Source organism: Oncorhynchus gorbuscha, unplaced genomic scaffold (assembly GCF_021184085.1).
Source record: "Oncorhynchus gorbuscha isolate QuinsamMale2020 ecotype Even-year unplaced genomic scaffold, OgorEven_v1.0 Un_scaffold_6891, whole genome shotgun sequence".
In the NCBI taxonomy this organism is placed as follows: Eukaryota; Metazoa; Chordata; class Actinopteri; order Salmoniformes; family Salmonidae; genus Oncorhynchus; species Oncorhynchus gorbuscha.
Window position 1 is genome coordinate 1 of NW_025750397.1, and position 19,360 is coordinate 19,360.

At 49.4% G+C, this 19,360-nt stretch overlaps 1 protein-coding gene across 1 annotated transcript; it reads right to left on the bottom strand.

The window, feature by feature from the left end:
- Window positions 1–4,107: 4,107 nt before the first annotated feature.
- Window positions 4,108–4,668, bottom strand: LOC124029585 (plasminogen activator inhibitor 1 RNA-binding protein-like). The gene has a single exon (XM_046341244.1). It carries the CDS (start codon window positions 4,525–4,527, stop codon window positions 4,108–4,110), a length of 420 nt encoding a protein of 139 aa, XP_046197200.1. The 5' UTR covers window positions 4,528–4,668.
- Window positions 4,669–19,360: the final 14,692 nt, after the last annotated feature.

The following is a 19,360-nucleotide window of genomic DNA, read 5'->3' on the forward strand; positions in this document are numbered from 1 at the left end:
CCCGAACGTAAGGCTCTCGAGGATTATTTGTCTGTGTCTCTTGACGCCGGTACCATAGTGCCTTCTTCCTCTCCGGCCGGGGCGGGGTTTTTTTGTTAAGAAAAAGGACGGTACTCTGCGCCCCTGCGTGGATTATCGAGGGCTGAATGACATAACGGTTAAGAATCGTTATCCGCTTCCCCTTATGTCATCAGCCTTCGAGATTCTGCAGGGAGCCAGGTGCTTTACTAAGTTGGACCTTCGTAACGCTTACCATCTCGTGCGCATCAGAGAGGGGACGAGTGGAAAACGGCGTTTAACACTCCGTTAGGGCATTTTGAGTACCGGGTTCTGCCGTTTGGTCTCGCCAATGCGCCAGCTGTTTTTCAGGCATTAGTTAATGATGTTCTGAGAGACATGCTGAACATCTTTGTTTTTGTCTACCTTGACGATATCCTGATTTTTCACCGTCACTCGAGATTCATGTTCAGCACGTTCGACGTGTTCTCCAGCGCCTTTTAGAGAATTGTCTCTACGTGAAGGCTGAGAAGTGCTCTTTTCATGTCTCCTCCGTTACTTTTCTCGGTTCCGTTATTTCCGCTGAAGGCATTCAGATGGATTCCGCTAAGGTCCAAGCTGTCAGTGAGTGGCCCGTTCAAGGTCACGTGTCGAGTTGCAGCGCTTTCTAGGTTTCGCTAATTTCTATCGGCGTTTCATTCGTAATTTCGGTCAAGTTGCTGCCCCTCTCACAGCTCTTACTTCTGTCAAGACGTGTTTTAAGTGGTCCGGTTCCGCCCAGGGAGCTTTTGATCTTCTAAAAGAACGTTTTACGTCCGCTCCTATCCTCGTTACTCCTGACGTCACTAGACAATTCATTGTCGAGGTTGGCGCTTCAGAGGTAGGCGTGGGAGCCATTCTATCCCAGCGCTTCCAGTCTGACGATAAGGTTCATCCTTGCGCTTATTTTTCTCATCGCCTGTCGCCATCTGAACGCAACTATGATGTGGGTAACCGCGAACTGCTCGCCATCGCTTAGCCCTAGGCGAATGGCGACAGTGGTTGGAGGCGACCGTTCCTTTTGTCATTTGGACAGCCATAAGAACCTTGAGTACATCCGTTCTGCCAAACGACTTAATGCTCGTCAAGCTCGTTGGGCGTTATTTTCGCTCGTTTCGAGTTTGTGATTTCTTACCGGCCGGGTAGCAAGAACACCAAGCCTGATGCCTTATCCCGTCTTTTAGTTCTTCTGTGGCTTCTACTGATCCCGGGGGGATTTCTTCCTTATGGGCGTGTTGTCGGGTTGACAGTCTGGGGAATTGAAAGACAGGTTAAGCAAGCACTCACGCACACTCGTCGCCGCGCGCTTTGTCCTAGTAACCTTCTTTTCGTTCCTGTTTCCACTCGTCTGGCTGTTCTTCAGTGGGCTCACTCTGCCAAGTTAGCTGGTCATCCCGGTGTTCGAGGCACTCTTGCTTCTATTCGCCAGCGCTTTTGGTGGCGACTCAGGAGCGTGACACGCGCCGTTCGTGGCTGCTTGTTCGGACTGCGCGCAGACTAAGTCAGGTAACTCTCCTCCTGCCGGTCGTCTCAGACTGCTCCCATTCCTTCTCGACCATGGTCTCACATCGCCTAGACTTCATTACCGGTCTGCCTTTGTCTGCGGGGAAGACTGTGATTCTTACGGTTGTCGTTAGGTTCTCTAAGGCGGCACATTTCATTCCTCTCGCTAAACTTCCTTCCGCTAAAGGAGACGGCACAAATCATCATCGAGAATGTGTTCAGAATTCATGGCCTCCCGTTAGACGCCGTTTCAGACAGAGGTCCCGCAATTCCACGTCACAGTTTTGGAGGGAGTTCTGTCGTTTGATTGGTGCGTCCGTCAGTCTCTCTTCCGGGTTTCATCCCCAGTCTAACGGTCAAGCAGAGAGGGCCAATCAGACGATTGGTCGCATACTACGCAGCCTTTCTTTCAGAAACCCTGCGTCTTGGGCAGAACAGCTCCCCTGGGCAGAATACGCTCTCACAACTCGCCCCCGTCTGCTACCGGGTTATCTCCGTTCCAGAGTAGTCTGGGTTACCAGCCTCCTCTGTTCTCATCCCAGCTTGCCGAGTCCAGCGTTCCCTCCGCTCAAGCGTTTGTCCAACGTTGTGAGGCGCACCTGGAGGGTGAGGTCTGCACTTTGCCGTTACAGGGCACAGACTGTGAGAGCCGCCAATGGCGTAGGATTAAGGTCCAAGGTATTGTTGCGGCCAGAGAGTGTGGCTTTCCACTCGCAACCTTCCTCTTACGACAGCTTCTCGTAAGTTGACTCCATGGTTCATTGGTCCGTTCCGTGTCTCCCAGGTCGTCAATCCTGTCGCTGTGCGACTGCTTCTTCCGCGACATCTTCGTCGCGTCCATCCCTGTCTTCCATGTCTCCTGTGTCAAGCCCTTTCTTCCACCCCGTTCGTCTTCCCTCCCCCCTCCCGTCCTTGTCGAGGGCACCTATTTACAAGGTACGTAGGATCATGGACATGCGTTCTCGGGGACGGGGTCACCAATACTTAGTGGATTGGGAGGTTTTACGGTCTGAGGAGAGGAGTTGGGTTCCGTCTCGGGACGTGCTGGACCGTTCACTGATTGATGATTTCCTCCGTTGCCGCCAGGATTCCTCCTCGAGTGCGCCAGGAGGCGCTCGGTGAGTGGGGGGGTACTGTCATGTTTTGTCTTATATTGTCTTGTCATTTTGCTTTTCCTTCTGTTCGTTTTCCCCCTGCTGGTCTTTTTAGGTTCGTTCCCTTTTTCTCTCTCCCTCTCTCTCTCTCTTCTCTCTATCGTTCCGTTCCTGCTCCCAGCTGTTCCTATTCCCCTAATCAATCATTTAGTCTTCCCACACCTGTTCCCTATCTTTTCCCCTGATTAGAGTCCCTATTTCTCCCCTTGTTTTCCGTTTCTGTCCTGTCGGATCCTTGTATATTGTTCACCGTGCTGTGTCTTTGTATCGCCCTGTCGTGTCGTGTTTCCCTCAGATGCTGCGTGGTGAGCAGGTGTCTGAGTCTGCTACGGTCAAGTGCCTTCCCGAGGCAACCTGCAGTTTATTATCGAGTCTCCAGTCAGTTCTCGTGATTACGAGTGAAATTGTTTTTTATGCTTTATTTACCGCTCCGATTTGTCTAGGAGTATTGCTATTTCCTTAAACTGGATTAAAGACTCTGTTTTCGCCAAGTCGCTTTTGGGTCCTCATTCACCTGCATAACAGTATGTTTTAGAGACACATTGTGGCATCTAAACCATTGAGAAATATATTTTCCATAACCAAAAATATTGTATCTAGCTGTTTGAAGCTAGTGTGCAAAACCAAATGTAAAAGGAAGCATAGAAAAAGCATAGCAATAAAGCACATAGAACATATATGTTGTTTTTAAGACTTGATTTCAATGCAATGACAGATCTATAACGAATATTAGTTCGATGGTCCTTAGCTAACTAATGTTACTTGGGTTGTGGTGGACATCTGGCCAGATGCACTCGTTTACAAAAAAACATTGCGCATGCACAACAGGGAAATAGTAGCTTGTTAGCTATAAAGTGAAGTACAGTAACATTATCTGTTTAGAAAAAGCGTATGCGCAGATGAAAACAAACGCCAACACGCTAGTTACACTGTCACAACACTTCAGTGAATAAGATACCTACATGAAAACAGTACTATGCAATAACTTGATAGCCAGCTTGTACCGTGTTATCCACCTGCACCGGACAGGTCGCGCGAACTAATGATGTAGTTGCAGCATCACGCACGGGCCTCATTCAACTCGATATTTCTAACGGTTCAGTAGCATCAGTGTTGTTTTGAAGAATAGCTAGCTAACTACGCAGCAAGCCAGCTTGTCCCGAGAATCCCTAGAAGAGCCAGATAGCTCTCTTCTTTCTTAGCCGAATACAAAGCTAACTGGGCTAGCTATATTATGAATATGTGCACTAAGCTCGAGGCTGTTTCACAACAAAAGCATTACTCTGCGCAGCAACCACAGCGCCATCATTTACAACGTCCACATCCTGCAGGTGGAATGGACTTCAGCGAGAGGCGGGCCAGAGTGCACAGGTGGGATGCTATCCAATGCATGTCCATTGCATGATTAAACTGTCTAATAATGCATTGGATATGTGCATGTTTGCAATGGGTTCTTCTGTTGCCCTCTACATTGATCGCAACAGGACATAACCCATGTTGACTCTGACCATGTTGTTGTTAGCAAACTGGCTAGGTTTTTGCAGGTTTTGACCACCAATCTATCAGCGTGCACCTTACCTTCTTTCTTCAGAGGTACTGCAGCCTGTGTTTCATCTTTCTTGTCAAGGAGCGGATTCTTCCTGTCCTTCTGTGACTCCTTCTTGGGCTGCTTGGCGGCTTGGGCTGCAGACTTGATGATACCAGCTGCAGCCGCCTCTTTCTTCTTATTCTCCGCCGCCTTTAACACCTCGAAAGGGTCTGATTCATCGTCCAATAGCTGGTCGAACCGATTGGTTACGACGCAGCCGAAGCTTTCTTGTAGATGCCCGGGCATGATCGCGCCCCTTCAGCGGAATTCACCTCCGATTCTACGAGGCTTGGCGCGAACAATTCGCTAAATACTGCCACAAGATGGCTGGGAAATGTACCTCTTCTCTTCCGGCGCGAGGAATATCCGTTATATTCAGTAGCGCGATACGGGGCATGGAGTCGTCAAGCCCAGGATTTCCCAAACTCGGTGCTGCTTTTAAACAAATGCAAATGATATCGTGTAAGGTGACAACTGTTTGATTATTCATTAATGCCATTAGCCATGAAAAACTATTGCTATTAAAATGTATGTTAATTGACAAAACAAAATGACTTTACACTGTTGACTGGTTAAGAAATCAATTCAAACGTTATTAGTCACATGCGCTGAATACAACAAGTGTAGGTAGACCTTACCGTGAAATGCTTACTTTACAAGCCCTTTTAACCAACAGTGCAGTTCAAGAAGAGTTTAAGAAAATATTCACCAAATAAACGAAAGTTTAAAATAATAATAAAAAATTAACACAATAAAATAACAATAACGAGGCTATATACAGGGGGTACGAATCTGTGTGTGGGAGTGCAGGTTAGATGAGGTAATTTGTACATGTAGATAGGTTACCAATACATATTTTTATTGCGTTATCTTTAGAACAAAATAAAACATGCTTTTTATGCAGTTAATGCTTTTCACTCAGTTTTGAGAGAGGAAGAGGGTGTGTAGAGAGAGAGAGTAAGAAAGAAGTAAGAAGATGAAGAGAGATAGAAAGAAAGAGAAAGGGGACCTTCCAAGTGAAGCATTTCCACATTCCAATATACAGCTGCTCTGTGTGTGGGCTAGTGCACATCTGAAGATTAAGGAGGATTTGTCTGTTTATAAAAAGCATAAAATAAAAGTGTGTGGGGAGGGCAGGCAGGGGTCATGTAGTAAAACAGCTGGTAGTGTCTTACAGTGGTCAATCGGACAAGTCTCTTCTGTTGTAGCCTATCAGCAAGGGAAGCATCAGCATGGGAAGCATCAGCATGGGAAGCATCAGCATGGGAAGTTTGGGAACTAAACCATCAAGCCATATACACACCTGTAATACCCAACAGTGGTTTCAATTCAATTAGAGCTGCACAATATCAGTGACAATGAACTGATGGAAGTATCTGTGTCATGTTGTAATCGTCATGATAGTTCATGTGTTTCTCTGTAGACCTACTGTATATGGTGCACACCTGTTTTAGTAGAGTGGAGGGACATTACTCATAGATCAACTTCACTGTCTATCTGAAAGTGAGACACCATCCATCACCACAACTATTCTTCATCTTTTATGATTGAAGTAATACGGACAAAAGAAACGCAAATTAAAACTGGCTTGAGGTAATTGGTGTTGGCAAAAGGAAACCACACCTCAAATGGCACAGCACCACTACAGATCCGGGTTCAATCCCGGGCTGTGTCGGCAGCCGGCCACGACCAGGATACCCATGAAGCGGCGCCCAATTGGCCCAGTGTCGTCCGGGTTAGGGGAGGGTTTGGCCGGGCAGGGTTGTCCGTGTCCCATCTCGCTCTAGCGACTTTGTGGCGGCCGGGCGCATGAACACTGACTTCGGTCTCCAGCTGTAAGGTGTTTCCTCCGACACATTGGTGCTGCTGGCTTCTGGTTGCTTTAAGCGAGCAGTGCCAAGAAGCAGTGCGGCTTGTAGGGGGTCATGTTTTGGAGGACGTACAGCTCTTGACCTCGCCTCTCCCCCGAGTCCGCATGGGAGTTGCAGCGATGGGACAAGACTGTAACTACCAATTGATATCACGAAAGGGGTAAAAAGTCCCCCCCAAATGAAATAATAAATAATAAAATAATTAATGTTCTATAAGGCCACACCGTAGTAGCCTGTGTGTATCATGATGAAGCTATCAGGTAAAGAGACATGGCTGGTGTCTTAGTTACACCAGAAAAGCTAGGCTATTCCAACTCACACACTTAGCAATACAGACAACACCAACATTTTAGTTCTAACAAAATGAAACGAGATGGGCAAAAATCATTCATTTTAAACGTACATTTTAATAAAGTTCAACAACTCACAAGTAGCTCTTCATCTTACCATAAGGCAGCACCTGGGAACATATCGCTCACAGAAATGAATGCTTTCACATCATTTATCTCATTTTGGTCAAGTTATTACCATGTGCGCTTTATAATTCACAAAACGCCTTCAAAGTATAGAGCCACCACATTTAAATCAATGAGTTAGCAGCAGGAATTTACAGCCTAGTCCCTTCAAAGTGACGATAACAAATGTCCCCCATTGAATTCCATTTTAATAGTGTTTCAGTATAGGTGTTATTTGGAACCTGAAAGAGACCCATGTGATCTTTGTTAGAGGGTTCCTCCATTGTCTTACGTCAGATAGCGCAACGATTCCACCTGCACGGGATTGGTTGAGGGGACAAGCGTTGCGTAGTAGTGACGCCTGCATCTGACGTAAGACAATGAGAGTAGTGCCTCATGGCGATGGTCAATTTATACAGAGCACACGGTTTCTTCCATTCACATTGTGAGTACAACCGCTTCATCCATGTAGATTCTATCTTATAGACTAAAAGTCAAGTGGTTTTAAACTAGGTCAGTCGAGGAGAATAGCCGGACAAAAGACGACTCTGTCTGGTGGAGGTACTTTTGTAAGCTTGTTTATCATCATCCTCCTTTTAATCTCTTATGAGTAGCTTTTTCCATTTCCAGCAGTTTCACATACCTCTGACACGCTGTCATCAACGTCCATCTGAAAAACACAAACAGCAAATTCATGGAAGAACGGCCTAGATAACTTTCCCCTTTAAACGCTATAACATAATATGACATAACATGAAAAATGTCTAGATAAGCTTTTTCTCTTTCAAATATAATTTGAATTAAATCCCCTTGTATTTGTATTTATGATGGATCTCATTAGTTTCTGCCAAGGCAGCAGCAACTCTTCCTGGAGTCCAGCAAAATTAAGGCAGTTATACAATTGAAAAATATTTTAAAAACAGGCCCCTACTCTACTACCACATATCTACAAACAAAAATGAATGTGTATGTGTGTATAGTGCGTGTGTGAACGTAAAGCATCTACCCTTATCAGACTGAAATATTCATATAGAACCTGTCCACAGCTTCACAGGGACTAGCTTTCCCAAAAACGCTTTACGAGACACACTCACTCTGTCGAGGTTGCGTGTAGGCTGTTCCTCTATGCCTGACGTCAAACTGTGGTACTTTGCTCCTTGTATCCAGGGACTCCGGTTTTTGCACAAACAGCGAGTGCTATAAAAGACAGGGATTACATTTCCGATTATGAAAAATCACTCAAAGGAATTTCTGTCATGCAGGTGAAAAGAGGATCCAAAAGCGACTTAACAGAAACAGAGTTTATTTAAGTCCAAACAGGGAATAGAAACCCTAGACTTGTAGAGGGAAATAACTGGAGAAGCGGCTACACGCAGGTCGCTTCGGGTAGGCGCAGGCCGTAGTCGACAGAGACACCTGCTCACACGCAGCATCTGATGAAGGCAAAAAAACACGACAGGACAGGGCGATACACAATCACAGCAAAAACACGACAGGACAGGGCGAAACGCAATCACAGCATGGTGAATACAATACAAGGAACCGACGGGACAGGAACGGATCACAAAGGAATAAATAGGGACTCTAATCAGGGGAAAGGATCGGGAACAGGTGTGGGAAGACTAAATGATGATTAGGGGAATAGGAACAGCTGGGAGCAGGAACGGAACGATAGAGAGAAGAGAGAGCGAGAGAGTGAGAGAGGGAGGGGGAGAGAGAGGGATAGAAGGAGGGAAAGAACCAAATAAGACCAGCAGAGGGAAACGAATAGCATGGGGAGCACAGGGACAAGACATGATAATAAATGACAAACATGACAGTACCCCCCACTCACCGAGCGCCTCCTGGCGCACTCGAGGAGGAATCCTGGCGGCAACGGAGGAAATCATCGATGAGTGAACGGTCCAGCACGTCCCGAGACGGAACCCAACTCCTCTCCTCAGGACCGTAACCCTCCCAATCCACTAGGTATTGGTGACCCCGTCCCCGAGAACGCATGTCCATGATCTTATGTACCTTGTAAATAGGTGCGCTCTCGACAAGGACGGGAGGGGGGAGGGAAGACGAACGGGGGTGCGAAGAAAGGGCTTAACACAGGAGACATGGAAGACAGGATGGACGCGACGAAGATGTCGCGGAAGAAGCAGTCGCACAGCGACAGGATTGACGACCTGGGAGACACGGAACGGACCAATGAACCGCGGAGTCAACTTACGAGAAGCTGTCGTAAGAGGAAGGTTGCGAGTGGAAAGCCACACTCTCTGGCCGCAACAATACCTTGGACTCTTAATCCTGCGTTTATTGGCGGCTCTCACCGTCTGTGCCCTGTAACGGCAAAGTGCAGACCTCACCCTCCTCCAGGTGCGCTCACAACGTTGGACAAACGCTTGAGCGGAGGGAACGCTGGACTCGGCAAGCTGGGATGAGAACAGAGGAGGCTGGTAACCCAGACTACTCTGAAACGGAGATAACCCGGTAGCAGACGAAGGAAGCGAATTGTGAGCGTATTCTGCCCAGGGGAGCTGTTCTGCCCAAGACGCAGGGTTTCTGAAAGAAAGGCTGCGTAGTATGCGACCAATCGTCTGATTGGCCCTCTCTGCTTGACCGTTAGACTGGGGATGAAACCCGGAAGAGAGACTGACGGACGCACCAATCAAACGACAGAACTCCCTCCAAAACTGTGACGTGAATTGCGGGCCTCTGTCTGAAACGGCGTCTAACGGGAGGCCATGAATTCTGAATACATTCTCAATAATGATTTGTGCCGTCTCCTTAGCGGAAGGAAGTTTAGCGAGGGAATGAAATGTGCCGCCTTAGAGAACCTATCGACAACCGTCAGAATCACAGTCTTCCCCGCAGACAAAGGCAGACCGGTAATGAAGTCTAAGGCAATGTGAGACCATGGTCGAGAAGGAATGGGGAGCGGTCTGAGACGACCGGCAGGAGGAGAGTTACCCGACTTAGTCTGCGCGCAGTCCGAACAAGCAGCCACGAAGCGGCGCGTGTCACGCTCCTGAGTCGGCCACCAAAAGCGCTGGCGAATAGACGCAAGAGTGCCTCGAACACCGGGATGACCAGCTAACTTGGCAGAGTGAGCCCACTGAAGAACAGCCAGACGAGTGGAAACAGGAACGAAAAGGAGGTTACTAGGACAAGCGCGGCGACGCAGTGTGCGTGAGTGCTTGCTTAACCTGTCTTTCAATTCCCCAGACTGTTAACCCGACAACACGCCCATAAGGAAGAATCCCCTCGGGATCAGTAGAAGCCACAGAAGAACTAAACAGACGGGATAAGGCATCAGGCTTGGTGTTCTTGCTACCCGGACGGTAAGAAATCACAAACTCGAAACGAGCGAAAAACAACGCCCAACGAGCTTGACGGGCATTAAGTCGTTTGGCAGAACGGATGTACTCAAGGTTCTTATGGTCTGTCCAAGCGACAAAGGAACAGTCGCCCCCTCCAACCACTGTCGCCATTCGCCTAGGGCTAAGCGGATGGCGAGCAGTTCACGGTTACCCACATCATAGTTGCGCTCAGATGGCGACAGGCGATGAGAAAAATAAGCGCAAGGATGAACCTTATCGTCAGACTGGAAGCGCTGGGATAGAATGGCTCCCACGCCTACCTCTGAAGCGTCAACCTCGACAATGAATTGTCTAGTGACGTCAGGAGTAACGAGGATAGGAGCGGACGTAAAACGTTCTTTTAGAAGATCAAAAGCTCCCTGGGCGGAACCGGACCACTTAAAACACGTCTTGACAGAAGTAAGAGCTGTGAGAGGGGCAGCAACTTGACCGAAATTACGAATGAAACGCCGATAGAAATTAGCGAAACCTAAAAAGCGCTGCAACTCGACACGTGACCTTGGAACGGGCCAATCACTGACAGCTTGGACCTTAGCGGAATCCATCTGAATGCCTTCAGCGGAAATAACGGAACCGAGAAAAGTAACGGAGGAGACATGAAAAGAGCACTTCTCAGCCTTTACGTAGAGACAATTCTCTAAAAGGCGCTGTAGAACACGTCGAACGTGCTGAACATGAATCTCGAGTGACGGAGAAAAAATCAGGATATCGTCAAGATAGACAAAAACAAAAATGTTCAGCATGTCTCTCAGAACATCATTAACTAATGCCTGAAAAACAGCTGGCGCATTGGCGAGACCGAACGGCAGAACCCGGTACTCAAAATGCCCTAACGGAGTGTTAAACGCCGTTTTCCACTCGTCCCCCTCTCTGATGCGCACGAGATGGTAAGCGTTACGAAGGTCCAACTTAGTAAAGCACCTGGCTCCCTGCAGAATCTCGAAGGCTGATGACATAAGGGGAAGCGGATAACGATTCTTAACCGTTATGTCATTCAGCCCTCGATAATCCACGCAGGGGCGCAGAGTACCGTCCTTCTTCTTAACAAAAAAGAACCCCGCCCCGGCCGGAGAAGAAGAAGGCACTATGGTACCGGCGTCAAGAGACACAGACAAATAATCCTCGAGAGCCTTACGTTCGGGAGCCGACAGAGAGTATAGTCTACCTCGAGGAGGAGTGGTCCCCGGAAGGAGATCAATACTACAATCATACGACCGGTGAGGAGGAAGGGAGTTGGCTCGGGACCGACTGAAGACCGTGCGCAGATCATGATATTCCTCCGGCACTCCTGTCAAATCGCCAGGTTCCTCCTGAGAAGTAGGGACAGAAGAAACGGGAGGGATGGCAGACATTAAACACTTCACATGACAAGAAACGTTCCAGGATAGGATAGAATTACTAGACCAATTAATAGAAGGATTATGACATACTAGCCAGGGATGACCCAAAACAACAGGTGTAAACGGTGAACGGAAAATCAAAAAAGAAATAGTCTCACTGTGGTTACCAGATACTGTGAGGGTTAAAGGTAGTGTCTCAAATCTGATACTGGGAAGATGACTACCATCTAAGGCGAACATGGGCGTAGGCTTATCTAACTCTCTGAAAGGAATGTCATGTTTCCGAACCCATGCTTCGTCCATGAAACAACCCTCAGCCCCAGAGTCTATCAAGGCACTACATGTAGCACCCGAACCGGTCCAGCGTAGGTGGACCGACAAAGTAGTACAGGACCTTGATGGAGAGACTTGAGTAGTTGCGCTCACCTGTAGCCCTCCGCTTACAGATGAGCTCTGGCTTTTACTGGACATGAATTAACAAAATGTCCAGCAACTCCGCAATAGAGGCACAGGCGGTTGGTGATCCTCCGTTCCCTCTCCTTATTCGAGATGCGAATCCCTCCCAGCTGCATGGGCTCAGTCTCAAAGCCAGAGGAGGGAGATGGTTGCGATGCGGAGCAGGGAAACACCGTTGATGCGAGCTCTCTTCCACGAGCCCGGTGACGAAGATCTACCCGTCGTTCTATGCGGATGGCGAGAGCAATCAAAGAGTCCACATCTGAAGGAACCTCCCGGGAGAGAATCTCATCCTTAACCACTGCGTGGAGTCCCTCCAGAAAACGAGCGAGCAGCGCCGGCTCGTTCCACTCACTAGAGGCAGCAAGAGTGCGAAACTCAATGGAATAATCCGTTATGGACCGTTCACCTTGGCATAAGGAAGCCAGGGCCCTAGAAGCCTCCCCACCAAAAACTGAACGGTCAAAAACCCGAATCATCTCCTCTTTAAAGTTCTGGAATTTGTTAGAGCAATCAGCCCTTGCCTCCCAGATAGCTGTGCCCCATTCTCGAGCCCGGCCAGTAAGGAGTGAAATGACGTAAGCAACCCGAGCTCTCTCTCTAGAGTATGTGTTGGGTTGGAGAGAGAACACAATCTCACACTGCGTGAGAAAGGAGCGGCACTCAGTGGGCTGCCCGGAGTAGCAAGGTGGGTTATTAACCCTAGGTTCTGGAGGCTCGGCAGGCCAGGAAGTAACAGGTGGCACGAGACGTAGACTCTGGAACTGTCCAGAGAGGTCGGAAACCTGAGCGGCCAGGTTCTCCACGGCATGGCGAGCAGCGGACAATTCCTGCTCGTGTCTGCCGAGCATGGCTCCTTGGATCTCGACGGCAGTGTAACGAGCGTCTGAAGTCGCTGGGTCCATTCCTTGGTCGGTTCCTTCTGTCATGCAGGTGAAAGAGGACCCAAAAGCGACTTAACAGAAACAGAGTTTATTTAAGTCCAAACAGGGAATAACAGAAATCCTCTAGACTTGTAGAGGGGAAATAACTGGAGAAGCGGCCACAGACTGCAGGTCGCTTCGGGTAGGCGCAGGCCGTAGTCGACAGAGACACCTGCTCACACGCAGCATCTGATGAAGGCAAAAAAACACGACAGGACAGGGCGATACACAATCACAGCAAAAACACGACAGGACAGGGCGAAACGCAATCACAGCATGGTGAATACAATACAAGGAACCGACGGGACAGGAACGGATCACAAAGGAATAAATAGGGACTCTAATCAGGGGAAAGGATCGGGAACAGGTGTGGGAAGACTAAATGATGATTAGGGGAATAGGAACAGCTGGGAGCAGGAACGGAACGATAGAGAGAAGAGAGAGCGAGAGAGTGAGAGAGGGAGGGGGAGAGAGAGGGATAGAAGGAGGGAAAGAACCAAATAAGACCAGCAGAGGGAAACGAATAGCATGGGGAGCACAGGGACAAGACATGATAATAAATGACAAACATGACAATTAGTCTGAAAACAGTTTAAGCTGTTGAGACACATTCAACTGTAAAAGCAGCTTCTGTATAAACCAACATCACCAGATAAGCATGAGATAATGCAGTAATCCCATGAATGCCCAGCGCCCTCTAAATGCCCCGCGCCCTCTGAATGCCCAGCGCCTTCTGAATGCCCAGCGCCCTCTGAATGCCCAGTGCCCTCTGAATGCCCAGTGCCCTCTGAATGCCCAGCGCCCTCTGAATGCCCAGCGCCTTCTGAATGCCCAGCGCCCTCTAAATGCCCAGCGCCCTCTGAATGCCCAGCACCTTCTGAATGCCCAGCGCCCTCTGAATGCCCAGCGCCCTCTGAATGCCCAGCGCCGTCTGAATGCCCAGCGCCGTCTGAATGCCCAGCGCCATCTGAATGCTGAATCCCCAGCACCGTCTAAATGCCCATCGCCATCTGAATGCTGAATGCCCAGCGCCGTCTAAATGCCCAGCGCCGTCTGAATGCCCAGCGGCGTCTGAATGCCCAGCGCCGTCTGAATACCCGGCGCCGTCTGAATGCCCAGTGCTGTCTGTACTGGTGCATCAAGGCTCAGACCAAAAGACTCCTAAACAGCTTCTATTTATATATTCCTGCTATCAGTCACTTTTCAGCCCTGTTTACATGTACAGTGCATTCGGAAAGTATTCTGACACTTGGACATTTCCACATTTTGTTAATTTAAAGCAGGGGTGGGCAACTCCAGTCCTCGAGGCCTGATTGATTAGATATCATCCTGACTAACCTGCCCTCTAAATACACCTCTGCTGTCTTCAACCAGAATCTCAGCGATCACTGCCTCATTGCCTGCGTGCGTAGTGGGTCCTCGGTCAAATGACCACCCCTCATCAGTGTCAAACGCTCCTAAAACACTTCAATGAGCAAGCCTTTCTAATCGACCTGGCCCGGATATCCTGGAAGGATATTGACCTCATCCCGTCAGTGGGGAATGCTTGGTTGCTCTTCAAAGGTGCTTCCCTCTCCATCTTAAATAAGCATGCCCCATTAAAAAAATGTAGAACAAAGAACTGATATAGCCCTTGGTTCACCCCAGACCTGACTGCCCTTGACCAGCTTCACATTGCACTGAGGATAGGAAACACTGTCACGACCGATAAACCTACGATAATCGATAATTTCAATAAGCATTTTGACACGGCTGGCCATGCTTTCCACCTGGCTACCCCTACCCTGGCTGTCATGTTTGTCATTTATTATCATGTCTTGTCCCTGTGCTCCCCATTCTATTCGTTTCCCTCTGCTGGTCTTATTGGTTCTTTCCCTCTTTCTATCCCTCTCTCTCCCCCTCCCTCTCTCACTCTCTCGCTCTCTCTTCTCTCTATCGTTCCGTTCCTGCTCCCAGCTGTTCCTATTCCCCGATCCTTTCCCTGATTAGAGTCCCTATTTCTTCCTTTGTGTTCCGTTCCTGTCCTGTCGGTTCCTTGTTTAGAATTCACCGTGCTGTGATTGTGTATCGCCCTGTCCTGTCGTGTTTTTGCCTTCATCAGATGCTGCGTGTGAGCAGGTGTCTCTGTCAGTCTGTCTGGCCTCGCCTTCCCGAAGCGACCTGCAGTCTGTGGCCGCTTCTCCTGTTATTCCCCTCTACAGACTAGAGGATTTCTGTTATTCCCTGTTTGGACTTAAATAAACTCTGTTTCTGTTAAGTCGCTTTTGGGTCCTCTTTCACCTGCATGACAGAAGGAACCGACCAAGGAATGGACCCAGCGACTTCAGACGCTCGTTACACTGCCGTCGAGATCCAAGGAGCCATGCTCGGCAGACACGAGCAGGAATTGTCTGCTGCTCGCCATGCCGTGGAGAACCTGGCCGCTCAGGTTTCCGACCTCTCTGGACAGTTCCAGAGTCTCGTCTCGTGCCACCTGTTACTTCCTGGCCTGCCGAGCCTCCAGAACCTAGGGTTAATAACCCACCTTGCTACTCCGGGCAGCCCACTGAGTGCCGCTCCTTTCTCACGCAGTGTGAGATTGTGTTCTCTCTCAACCCAACACATACTCTAGAGAGAGCTCGGGTTGCTTACGTCATTTCACTCCTTACTGGCCGGGCTCGAGAATGGGGCACAGCTATCTGGGAGGCAAGGGCTGATTGCTCTAACAAGTTCCAGAACTTTAAAGAGGAGATGATTCGGGTTTTTGACCGTTCAGTTTTGGTAGGGAGGCTTCTAGGGCCCTGGCTTCCTTATGCCAAGGTGAACGGTCCATAACGGATTATTCTATTGAGTTTCGCACTCTTGCTGCCTCTAGTGAGTGGAACGAGCCGGCGCTGCTCGCTCGTTTTCTGGAGGGACTCCACGCAGTGGTTAAGGATGAGATTCTCTCCCGGGAGGTTCCTTCAGATGTGGACTCTTTGATTGCTCTCGCCATCCGCATAGAACGACGGGTAGATCTTCGTCACCGGGCTCGTGGAAGAGAGCTCGCATCAACGGTGTTTCCCTGCTCCGCATCGCAACCATCTCCCTCCTCTGGCTTTGAGACTGAGCCCATGCAGCTGGGAGGGATTCGCATCTCGACTAAGGAGAGGGAACGGAGGATCACCAACCGCCTGTGCCTCTATTGCGGAGTTGCTGGACATTTTGTTAATTCATGTCCAGTAAAAGCCAGAGCTCATCTGTAAGCGGAGGGCTACAGGTGAGCGCAACTACTCAAGTCTCTCCATCAAAATCCTGTACTACTTTGTCGGTCCATCTACGCTGGACCGGTTCGGGTGCTACATGTAGTGCCTTGATAGACTCTGGGGCTGAGGGTTGTTTCATGGACGAAGCATGGGTTCGGAAACATGACATTCCTTTCAGAGAGTTAGAGAAGCCTACGCCCATGTTCGCCTTAGATGGTAGTCATCTTCCCAGTATCAGATTTGAGACACTACCTTTAACCCTCACAGTATCTGGTAACCACAGTGAGACTATTTCTTTTTTGATTTTCCGTTCACCGTTTACACCTGTTGTTTTGGGTCATCCCTGGCTAGTATGTCATAATCCTTCTATTAATTGGTCTAGTAATTCTATCCTATCCTGGAACGTTTCTTGTCATGTGAAGTGTTTAATGTCTGCCATCCCTCCGTTTCTTCTGTCCCTACTTCTCAGGAGGAACCTGGCGATTTGACAGGAGTGCCGGAGGAATATCATGATCTGCGCACGGTCTTCAGTCGGTCCCGAGCCAACTCCCTTCCTCCTCACCGGTCGTATGATTGTAGTATTGATCTCCTTCCGGGGACCACTCCTCCTCGGGGTAGACTATACTCTCTGTCGGCTCCCGAACGTAAGGCTCTCGAGGATTATTTGTCTGTGTCTCTTGACGCCGGTACCATAGTGCCTTCTTCCTCTCCGGCCGGGGCGGGGTTCTTTTTGTTAAGAAGAAGGACGGTACTCTGCGCCCCTGCGTGGATTATCGAGGCTGAATGACATAACGGTTAAGAATCGTTATCCGCTTCCCTTATGTCATCAGCCTTCGAGATTCTGCAGGGAGCCAGGTGCTTTACTAAGTTGGACCTTCGTAACGCTTACCATCTCGTGCGCATCAGAGAGGGGACGAGTGGAAACGGCGTTTAACACTCCGTTAGGGCATTTTGAGTACCGGGTTCTGCCGTTTGGTCTCGCCAATGCGCCAGCTGTTTTTCAGGCATTAGTTAATGATGTTCTGAGAGACATGCTGAACATCTTTGTTTTTGTCTATCTTGACGATATCCTGATTTTTCTCCGTCACTCGAGATTCATGTTCAGCACGTTCGGCGTGTTCTACAGCGCCTTTTAGAGAATTGTCTCTACGTAAAGGCTGAGAAGTGCTCTTTTCATGTCTCCTCCGTTACTTTTCTCGGTTCCGTTATTTCCGCTGAAGGCATTCAGATGGATTCCGCTAAGGTCAAGCTGTCAGTGATTGGCCCGTTCCAAGGTCACGTGTCGAGTTGCAGCGCTTTTTAGGTTTCGCTAATTTCTATCGGCGTTTCATTCGTAATTTCGGTCAAGTTGCTGCCCCTCTCACAGCTCTTACTTCTGTCAAGACGTGTTTTAAGTGGTCGGTTCCGCCCAGGGAGCTTTTGATCTTCTAAAAGAACGTTTTACGTCCGCTCCTATCCTCGTTACTCCTGGCGTCACTAGACAATTCATTGTCGAGGTTGGCCTTCAGAGGTAGGCGTGGGAGCCATTCTATCCCAGCGCTTCCAGTCTGACGATAAGGTTCATCCTTGCGCTTATTTTTCTCATCGCCTGTCGCCATCTGAGCGCAACTATGATGTGGGTAACCGTGAACTGCTCGCCATCCGCTTAGCCCTAGGCGAATGGCGACAGTGGTTGGAGGGCGACCGTTCCTTTTGTCGTTTGGACAGACCATAAGAACCTTGAGTACATCCGTTCTGCCAAACGACTTAATGCCCGTCAAGCTCGTTGGGCGTTGTTTTTCGCTCGTTTCGAGTTTGTGATTTCTTACCGTCCGGGTAGCAAGAACACCAAGCCTGATGCCTTATCCCGTCTGTTTAGTTCTTCTGTGGCTTCTACTGATCCCGAGGGGATTCTTCCTTATGGGCGTGTTGTCGGGTTAACAGTCTGGGGAATTGAAAGACAGGTTAAGCAAGCACTCACGCACACTGCGTCGCCGCGCGCTTGTCCTAGTAACCTCCTTTTCGTTCCTGTTTCCACTCGTCTGGCTGTTCTTCAGTGGGCTCACTCTGCCAAGTTAGCTGGTCATCCCGGTGTTCGAGGCACTCTTGCGTCTATTCGCCAGCGCTTTTGGTGGCCGACTCAGGAGCGTGACACGCGCCGTTTCGTGGCTGCTTGTTCGGACTGCGCGCAGACTAAGTCGGGTAACTCTCCTCCTGCCGGTCGTCTCAGACCGCTCCCATTCCTTCTCGACCATGGTCTCACATCGCCTTAGACTTCATTACCGGTCTGCCTTTGTCTGCGGGGAAGACTGTGATTCTTACGGTTGTCGATAGGTTCTCTAAGGCGGCACATTTCATTCCCCTCGCTAAACTTCCTTCCGCTAAGGAGACGGCACAAATCATTATTGAGAATGTATTCAGAATTCATGGCCTCCCGTTAGACGCCGTTTCAGACAGAGGCCCGCAATTCACGTCACAGTTTTGGAGGAGTTCTGTCGTTTGATTGGTGCGTCCGTCAGTCTCTCTTCCGGGTTTCATCCCCAGTCTAACGGTCAAGCAGAGGGCCAATCAGACGATTGGTCGCATACTACGCAGCCTTTCTTTCAGAAACCCTGCGTCTTGGGCAGAACAGCTCCCCTGGGCAGAATACGCTCACAATTCGCTTCCTTCGTCTGCTACCGGGTTATCTCCGTTTCAGAGTAGTCTGGGTTACCAGCCTCCTCTGTTCTCATCCCAGCTTGCCGAGTCCAGCGTTCCCTCCGCTCAAGCGTTTGTCCAACGTTGTGAGCGCACCTGGAGGAGGGTGAGGTCTGCACTTTGCCGTTACAGGGCACAGACTGTGAGAGCCGCCAATAAACGCAGGATTAAGAGTCCAAGGTATTGTTGCGGCCAGAGAGTGTGGCTTTCCACTCGCAACCTTCCTCTTACGACAGCTTCTCGTAAGTTGACTCCGCGGTTCATTGGTCCGTTCCGTGTCTCCCAGGTCGTCAATCCTGTCGCTGTGCGACTCTTCTTCCGCGACATCTTCGTCGCGTCCATCCTGTCTTCCATGTCTCCTGTGTTAAGCCCTTTCTTCGCACCCCCGTTCGTCTTCCCTCCCCCTCCCGTCCTTGTCGAGGCGCACCTATTTACAAGGTACATAAGATCATGGACATGCGTTCTCGGGGACGGGGTCACCAATACTTAGTGGATTGGGAGGGTTACGGTCCTGAGGAGAGGAGTTGGGTTCCGTCTCGGGGCGTGCTGGACCGTTCACTCATCGATGATTTCCTCCGTTGCCGCCAGGATTCCTCCTCGAGTGCGCCAGGAGGCGCTCGGTGAGTGGGGAGTACTGTCCTGCAGTCTGTGGCCGCTTCTCCTGTTATTCCCCTCTACAGACTAGAGGATTTCTGTTATTCCCTGTTTGGACTTGAATAAACTCTGTTTCTGTTAAGTCGCTTTTGGGTCCTCTTTCACCTGCATGACA

Coding starts and splice junctions, on each gene's coding strand:
- LOC124029585 (XM_046341244.1), bottom strand. CDS start 4,527: ATGCCCGGGCATCTACAAGAAAGCTTCGGCTGCGTCGTAACCAATCGG.